Source organism: Salmo trutta, chromosome 18, assembly GCF_901001165.1.
Source record: "Salmo trutta chromosome 18, fSalTru1.1, whole genome shotgun sequence".
In the NCBI taxonomy this organism is placed as follows: Eukaryota; Metazoa; Chordata; class Actinopteri; order Salmoniformes; family Salmonidae; genus Salmo; species Salmo trutta.
The window spans coordinates 2317176-2326920 of NC_042974.1; the positions used below are offsets into that span (position 1 = coordinate 2317176).

The following is a 9745-nucleotide window of genomic DNA, read 5'->3' on the forward strand; positions in this document are numbered from 1 at the left end:
CAAAACATGCATCCTGTTTTGCAACAAGGCACTAAAGTAATACTGCAACAAATGTGGCAAAGCAATTCATTTTTTGTCCTGAATACAAAGTGTTGTTTTTGGGGAAAACCCAATACAACAGATTACTTAGTACCACTCTCCATATTTTCAAGCATAATGGTACCTGCATCATGTTATGGGTATGCTTGTAATTGTTAAGGATTGGGGAGTTTTTCAGGATAAAAAATACACTGAATGGAGCTAAGCACAGGCAAAATCCTAGAGGATAACCTGGTTCAGTCTGCTTTCCACCAGACACTGGGAGACAAATTCACCTTTCAGCAGGACAACAAATTAAACACAATGTCAAATCTACACTGGAGTTGCTTACCAAGAAGACAGTGAATGTTCCTGAGTGTCCGAGTTACAGTTGTGACTTAAATCTACTTGAACATCTATGGCAAGACCTGAAAATGGTTGTCTAGCAATGATCAACAACCAATTTGACAGAGCTTGAAGAATTTCGAGAAGAATAATAGGCAAATGTTGCACAATCCAGGTGTGGAAAGCACTTAGAGACTTACCCAGAAAGACTCTAAAGCTGTATTCGCTGCCAAATGTGCTTCGGTAAAGTTTTGATTCAGGGGTGTGAATAATTATGTAAATGATAGCCTGGTTCCTCTCTAGGTTTCTTCCTAGGTTCTGGCCTTTCTAGAGAGTTCTTCCTAGCCACCGTGCTTCTACATCTGCATTGCTTGCTGTTTGGGGTTTTAGGCTGGGTTTCTGTACAGCACTTTGTGACATCGGCTGATGTAAAAAGAGCTTTATAAATACACTTTATTGATTGATGAGATATTTCTGTACTTCATTTTCAATAAATTTGCAAACATTTCTAAAAACGTGTTTTCACTTTGTCTTTATGGGGTATTGTGTGTACAGTAGGTGGGTGATAGGAAGAAAATAAACAATTTAATTCATTTTGAATTCAGGCTGTAAATAAGTCAAGCGGTATGAATAATTTCGGGAAGGCCCTGCATAGGGAAGTATGTAGGGAATAGGGTTCCATTTGGGACGCGCCCTAAGTATCCTTCCCTGGCATTGAGATGAAGCCATGTGTTGTGTTTCTGTCCTTGGCACTGAGGGGGAGTTCTCAGCTCAGTCTCCACCGTACAAACAGTGACGCACACACACACACACACACACACAGAGAGAGACAGACTGACACACACAGTCTTTTGCCCGCTGTCTGGTCTGGTGCCACTGTGCCCCACAAGTGGATCGCCTTCTACCTGTCTTGTGATTGGCTGTGTTTGGAAGCGTGACAGGAGAGAATGAATTGAGTCTCTCTCAAATAAATAAACAAATAAACAAACAAATAAATAAATAAACAAAACAATAAATAAATAAACAGATCTTACAGCTTATAACCAACCGGACAGCAAGTCCACAGGGTGAGTCAAGGGCATAGCTTGCTTTCTCTAGAATATTCTGATTTAGAGAATGAAAAAAGTGTGTTGCCTCTTGTGTTTCTTCAACAGTCTCCGGCTATAGAGGCAGATTTTATATGCAGCGGGCAACCAGATACATAAATATTGACCAGCAAATACATTCTCTACCCAATGCCCTGGTTTTAATATCAATCAAAGTTACCCACGTCTGGTTTTAATATCAATCAAAGTTACCCATGACTAACTGGTTAAAAGTAGTGCAAGATATAGGGAACACACACACACACACACACACACACACACACACAGAGTAAATCGTTTTCCACTTTACAAAGGACAAGGCAGATGAACCATGACACTGGGCATTATATCAAGCACTTTGTATTGCAACCCCACTGTATGACTTGTGTCAGGATCAACAACCTCCCATCTGTCAACGTTGCAATGGACGTTGGTGTTGTGTTAACTATAGACTAGTGTATTATGTCCTTCAGAATAAGCCTATTACGAGAATATCTGTCCAAATGTGTCCGTGGGCCTTTTCTACACAACTAATACTGTATTGTGTAGGGCTGTGCATTGAATAACTGTGTATTGATTTAGACTAGTGCAGAAATGAAGGAGTAGGCATTATTTAAGAAAAATTAAGTGGGGCTCTTGACTACTGTAACACACGACTCGGCTTATATCGACATGACATTATGTTAGAAATCAATTAAGTCTGGAATAATAAACCATCAAGTTAAAACATACAAGTGCATAACCTAGAGCCTAACCAAAGCATTTCTTATACACAGGGCGGGGTAGCCTGGCGGCTAGAGCGTTGGACTAGTAACCGGAAGTTTGCAAGATCGAATCCCCGAGCAGACAAGGTAAAAATCTGTTCTTGTGAACAAGGCATTTAACACACGCTGCTCCTAGGCTGTCATTGTAAATAAGAATTTATTCTTAACTGACTTGCCTAGTTAAATAAAATAAAATTAACCAGCGTAGTGGTTTAGATGAACTCAATGTTGGGTATAGCCTACATTTTATGACGAACTATATATATATAAAGCAGCAGATTCCCCTTAAAATGAAGCGTTGTTATAGTAACTGTATTATTATGACCTTTGTAATTCTATTCATGAGGTGAATTTGCATGGGATTCATGTTTACTTTGCATGTTAATGAGGCGCATTCAAGAGCGAGTGAACTGTGCCGCGCAACGAGCTGTATTACCTGGATATAAACATCACCTCCGCTACTGCGTAGGATCACCGTCAGGTTACACCCGGTGGCGGACATCACTAGCCTACAGCGCTATATTTTCTATTTCATTCAACAACAACAATATGATTCATTTAAAATAGCCAACTCACGTCTCTGAAGCGATTCCAGTGTTTGATCTTCCGGCTGTACTGAGAAATGGTTGAGAGCCATTGCTTATCTTCCATGAAATTCCCTGCTTTTTCTCCCTCTTTCCCAGCTTTCACTTCCACCTGCATCGATGTGCCGAACAGTACGACGGCTGGCACCAGAAGGCAAACCACATCTCTCATCCCGACCATATTTGTGTTGCTGTTTTAGTAGCCGCTATATCTTCTCCTGTCCTCTAAGCAAGGTTTTAACGATGCGATGTAGCCAGGCAGCCCACACGAATAGACTACGCGTTTCTCATAGACCTGCTTTCAGCAGTGCGATCAGGGCAGAGTGAACGAGCATCAATACGAGAGAGAGACGCCAGTGAAATGGTGTTATTCTAAACCGTGTTTCTAATTGAATGAGTGAAGCCAGCAATAGCCTAAAATGCATTTGTCTCTTCCATTTAGTAGTCTATTATACAACACTGTCATACAATACTGTACTTCAGATGGTTATTCCGTCTTAATTAACAACTAACACATGTTTTAAAGTGTTTATCCCTCTTCTTATTGGCCTACTTGTCTTTAGTCTACCAAATAGAAATGTATGAATTATTGAGTCGTACCAGCACACAGTCACAGAACTGATAGAAATGGATGAATTATTGAGTCGTACCACCACACAGTCACAGAACTGGTAGAAATGTATGAATTATTGAGTCGTACCACCACACAGTCACAGGACTGATAGAAATGTATGAATTATTGAGTCGTACCACCACACAGTCACAGGACTGGTAGAAATGTATGAATTATTGAGTCGTACCACCACACAGTCACAGGACTGATAGAAATGTATGAATTATTGAGTCGTACCACCACACAGTCACAGAACTGATAGAAATGTATGAATTATTGAGTCGTACCACCACACAGTCACAGGACTGATAGAAATGTATGAATTATTGACTCGTACCACCACACAGTCACAGGACTGGTAGAAATGTATGAATTATTGAGTCGTACCACCACACAGTCACAGGACTGATAGAAATGTATGAATTATTGAGTCGTACCACCACACAGTCACAGGACTGATAGAAATGTATGAATTATTGACTCGTACCACCACACAGTCACAGGACTGGTAGAAATGTATGAATTATTGAGTCGTACCACCACACAGTCACAGGACTGATAGAAATGTATGAATTATTGAGTCGTACCACCACACAGTCACAGGACTGGTAGAAATGTATGAATTATTGAGTCGTACCACCACACAGTCACAGGACTGATAGAAATGTATGAATTATTGAGTCTTACCAGCACACAGTCACAGGACTGATAGAAATGTATGAATTATTGAGTCGTACCACCACACAGTCACAGGACTGATAGAAATGTATGAATTATTGAGTCGTACCACCACACAGTCACAGGACTGGTAGAAATGTATGAATTATTGAGTCGTACCACCACACAGTCACAGGACTGGTAGAAATGGATGAATTATTGAGTCGTACCACCACACAGTCACAGGACTGGTAGAAATGTATGAATTATTGAGTCGTACCACCACACAGTCACAGGACTGATTGAAATGTATGAATTATTGAGTCGTACCAGCACACAGTCACAGGACTGATAGAAATGTATGAATTATTGAGTCGTACCAGCACACAGTCACAGGACTGATAGAAATGTATGAATTATTGAGTCGTACCAGCACACAGTCACAGGACTGATAGAAATGTATGAATTATTGAGTCGTACCACCACACAGTCACAGAAGCAGTCCTTTACCCCTTATTGATCGATGTGTTTTCTCTTCACTGCACCAGTCATGTGACATACTGTACATAAGGATAATTAGTTGAATCAACTAGATTTGTTTTTACTTTGCTTATTGAGAAGTTAGGCCCGTTCCAGGACGGACAGCTGTGAACGTCTACGTTATGTGGCCCTTGCCAAGACGTGGTAATTAGCATTTCATCATCAATCATGTCATAATCATGCTGAACAAACTACAGAACTGCAGGAAGAGCGGGACCCTTTTGGTGGAACACACTGTAGCGCTAGCTAGACTGCAGCAGTGTGTGTGTGTGTGTGGTGTGGTGTGGTGTGGTGTGTGCGCGCGCGCGCATTGCAACAGCAGCTGTGGGAACAGAAATGTAGTAAACAGGATAACAAAAGTAGTAAAGCTGGTTCACCATGTTAGAGGGGAGACTCAGACCAGGACAACATAGTACTGATAAGGGTTAAAGCTGGTTCACCATGTTAGAGGGGAGACTCAGACCAGGACAACATAGTACTGATAAGGGTTAAAGCTGGTTCACCATGTTAGAGGGGAGACTCAGACCAGGACAACATCGTACTGATAAGGGTTAAAGCTGGTTCACCATGTTAGAGGGGAGACTCAGACCAGGACAACATAGTACTGATAAGGGTTAAAGCTGGTTCACCATGTTAGAGGGGAGACTCAGACCAGGACAACATAGTACTGATAAGGGTTAAAGCTGGTTCACCATGTTAGAGGGGAGACTCAGACCAGGACAACATAGTACTGATAAGGGTTAAAGCTGGTTCACCATGTTAGAGGGGAGACTCAGACCAGGACAACATAGTACTGATAAGGGTTAAAGCTGGTTCTCCATGTTAGAGGGGAGACTCAGACCAGGACAACATAGTACTGATAAGGGTTAAAGCTGGTTCACCATGTTAGAGGGGAGACTCAGACCAGGACAACATAGTACTGATAAGGGTTAAAGCTGGTTCACCATGTTAGAGGGGAGACTCAGACCAGGACAACATAGTACTGATAAGGGTTAAAGCTGGTTCACCATGTTAGAGGGGAGACTCAGACCAGGACAACATAGTACTGATAAGGGTTAAAGCTGGTTCACCATGTTAGAGGGGAGACTCAGACCAGGACAACATAGTACTGATAAGGGTTAAAGCTGGTTCTCCATGTTAGAGGGGAGACTCAGACCAGGACAACATAGTACTGATAAGGGTTAAAGCTGGTTCTCCATGTTAGAGGGGAGACTCAGACCAGGACAACATAGTACTGATAAGGGTTAAAGCTGGTTCTCCATGTTAGAGGGGAGACTCAGACCAGGACAACATAGTACTGATAAGGGTTAAAGCTGGTTCACCATGTTAGAGGGGAGACTCAGACCAGGCTCCAATCTGATGCTCTTCATCCACAGAGGAGAGAAAGAGGAAGGAAGGGAGAGACAGAAGAAAGAGTGACAGAGGGAGAGACATAAAATACAGGTAGAGGAGAGAGAAGGGAGAGAGAGACATAAAAGACAGGGAGAGAGAGAGAGAGACATAAAATACAGGTAGAGGAGAGAGAAGGGAGAGAGAGACATAAAAGACAGGGAGAGAGAGAGAGAGACATAAAATACAGGTAGAGGAGAGAGAAGGGAGAGAGAGACATAAAAGACAGGGAGAGAGAGAGAAGGGGGAGAGAGAGAGAGAGAGAGACAGAGAGAGACAGAGAGAGAGAGACATAAAAGACAGGGAGAGGAGAGAGAGAGAGAGAAAGAGAGAGAGACATAAAAGACAGGGAGAGGAGAGAGAAGGGGGGAGAGAGAGAGAGAGAGAGACAGAGAGAGAGAGACATAAAAGACAGGGAGAGGAGAGAGAGAGTAACATATGAAGTAGAGATTACAGTGATGTGGAGGGACTAGTGACAGCAGTAACATGTGAAGTAGAGATTACAGTGATGTGGACTAGTGACAGCAGTAACATGTGAAGTAGAGATTACAGTGATGTGGACTAGTGACAGCAGTAACATGTGAAGTAGAGATTACAGTGATGTGGACTAGTGACAGCAGTAACATGTGAAGTAGAGATTACAGATGTGGAGGGGCTAGTAACAGCAGTAACATAAACTCAGCAAAAAAAGAAAAGTCCCTTTTTCAGGACCCTGTCTTTCAAAGATAATTCGTAAAATCCAGATAACTTCACAGATCTTCATTGTAAAGGGTTTAAACACTGTTTCCCATGATTGTTCAATGAACCATAAACAAGTAATGAACATGCACCTGTGGAACGGTCGTTAAGACACTAACAGCTTACAGACGGTAGGCAATTAAGGTCAAAGTTATGAAAACTTAGGACACTAAAGACGCCTTTCTACTGACTCTGAACAACACCAAAAGAAAGATGCCCAGGGTCCCTGCTCATCTGTGTGAAAGTGCCTTAGGCATGCGGCAAGGAGGCATGAGGACTGCAGATGTAGCCAGGGCAATAAATTGCAATGTCTGTACTGTGAGATGCCTAAGACAGCGCTACAGGGAGACAGGACGAACAGCTGATAGTCCTTGTAGTGGCAGACCACGTGTAACAACACCTGCACAGGATCGGTACATCCGAACATCACACCAGCGGGACAGGTACAGGATGGCAACAACAACTGCCCGAGTTATACCAGGAACGCACAATCCCTCCATCAGTGCTCAGACTGTCCACAATAGGCTGAGAGAGGCTGGACTGAGGGCTTGTAGGCCTGTTGTAAGGCAGGTCCTCACCAGACATCACCGTCGCTGGACCAGACAGGACTGGCAAAAAGTGCTCTTCACTGACGAGTCGCTGTTTTGTCTCACCAGGGGTGATGGTCGGATTCGCGATTATCGTAGAAGGAAGAGGTGGAGGGTCCGTCATGGTCTGGGGCGGTGTGTCACAGCATCATCGGACTGAGCTTGTTGTCATTGCAGGCAATCTCAACGCTGTGCGTTACAGGGAAGACATCCTCCTCCCTCATGTGGTACCCTTCCTGCGGGCTCATCCTGACATGACCCTCCAGCATGACAATGGCACCAGCCATACTGCTCGTTCTGTGAATGATTTCCTGCAAGACAGGAATGTCAGTGTTCTGCCAACGCCAGCGAAGAGCCCATTGAGCACGTCTGGGACCTGTTGGATCGGAGGGTGAGGGCTAGGGCCATTCCTCCCAGAAATGTCCGGGAACTTGCAGGTGCCTTGGTGGAAGAGTGGGGTAACATCTCACAGCAAGAACTGGCAAATCTGGTGCAGTCCATGAGGAGGAGATGCACTGCAGTACTTAATGCAGCTGGTGGCCACACCAGATACTGACTGTTACTTTTTGACCCCCCCTATGTTCAGGGACACATTATTCCATTTCTGTTAGTAACATGTCTGTGGAACTTGTTCAGTTTATGTCTCAGTTGTTGAATCTTGTTATGTTCATACAAATATTTACACATGTTAAGTTTGCTGAAAATAAATGCAGTATGACAGTGAGAGGACATTTCTTTTTTTGCTGAGTTTATGAAGTAGCAGCAGCTCTCTGGAATAAATAATCGTTCTTATTACCCCCATGTGGAGGTTGTGAATCCCATATGTCCTGAGTGGGAGAACCTTGGACTCGCGTCCCAAATTGCACTTTTTTCCCCTATGTAGTGCTCTACATTCGACCAGGGCCCATAGACCTAGGGGGCATCCCAAATGATTCCTATTCCATGGTCAGAAGTCGTGCATTATAAAGGAAATAGAGCAGCATTTGGGACACACTACGTCTAAGTGGGATAATCAAGTGAGATGCTGCACTTAAACTGTGGATGATGTATAAAAGCCCAGCCATAATTTAGCTTCAGTCAGTTATTTCTAGCGTGGAGGAGGGAAGAAAGTGTCCGAAATAATGTTTTTGCCAGGAAGAAATTTTATTTAGCAGTTTTATCATTTTCCCCTCACGTCAGTCTCTTGAGGTGAGCTGTGGAAGAGCTGATGAGTTTAATTGAAATGCTGGATTAATTGATGTCATCTCGGACTCTCTCTCTCCCTCCCTCTCTCTTTCTTCTCTCCCTCTCTCTTTCTTCTCTCCCTCTCTCTTCCTTCTCTCCCTCTCTCTTCGGTCTCTCTCCCGCTCTCTTTTCTGCCTCTTCCTTCTCTCCCTTCTGTCTCTCTCTCTTCTCTGTCTCCCTCCCTCACTCTTCTCTGTCTCCCTCTCTCTTCTCTGTCCCCATCTCTGTCTCCTTCTCTTGTCTCCCTCTCTTCTGTCTCTCTCTATTCTCTGTCTCCCTCTCTCTTCTCTGTCTCCCTCTCTTTTCTGTCTCCCTCTCTCTTCTCTGTCTCCCTCCCTCTTCTCTGTCTCCCTCTCTCTCCCTCTCTCTTCTCTGTCTCCCTCTATTCTCTGTCTCCCTCTCTCTTCTCTGTCTCCCTCTCTCTCCCTCTCTCTTCTCTGTCTCCCTCTCTCTTCTCTGCCTCCCTCTCTATTCTCTGTCTCCCTCTCTCTTCTCCGTCTCCCTCTCTCTCCCTCTCTCTTCTCCGTCTCCCTCTCTCTCCCTTCTGTAGATAGAACCATCATTAAAGTCATTAACCTCCTTTGTGAGCATAATCAGTTTACACAAAGCAGAAACACTTCATGTGAATAACACCAAGACTGACGACACTTTGAAATGGAATCATCTAAAAAATGTAAATCCATTAAACCCACCATCCTGTCTATAGTACTGAAGATGTGATGGTTAGCATGTCATAATATCATACGTTCATTTAGTGCAACCTGCTTTGCTTTCTCTTATAGTAAACACACATTGTCTATGAAAAGCCACACCTAACAACAAGCACTGAGTCCTGTCAGCCAGCCAATTCATTATGAAAACCACACCTAACGACAAGCATTGAGTCCTGTCAGCCAGCCAATTCATTATGAAAACCACACCTAACAACAAGCATTGAGTCCTGTCAGCCAGCCAATTCATTATGAAAACCACACCTAACAACAAGCATTGAGTCCTGTCAGCCAGCCAATTCATTATGAAAACCACACCTAACAACAAGCATTGAGTCCTGTCAGCCAGCCAATTCATTATGAAAACCACACCTAACAACAAGCGTTGAGTCCTGTCAGCCAGCCAATTCATTATGAAAAGCCACACCTAACAACAAGCACTGAGTCCTGTCAACCAGCCAATTCATTATGAAACGATTAACATGCACACG

General features: G+C 43.5%; 1 protein-coding gene across 2 annotated transcripts in view; it reads right to left on the reverse strand.

Annotated features, from left to right (window-relative positions):
- The window catches only part of LOC115152738 (testican-2), a 104909-nt gene extending 101612 nt beyond the window's left edge, over window positions 1-3297 (reverse strand). The window contains exon 1 of one of the 2 annotated variants that reach the window (XM_029697508.1): window positions 2789-3297. In XM_029697508.1, coding sequence (XP_029553368.1) covers window positions 2789-2977 — 189 coding nt within the window. In that variant the 5' untranslated portion in view covers window positions 2978-3297. The remainder of the gene's footprint in view (window positions 1-2788) is intronic. The other variant, XM_029697507.1, reaches the window with a different exon arrangement.
- Window positions 3298-9745: the final 6448 nt, after the last annotated feature.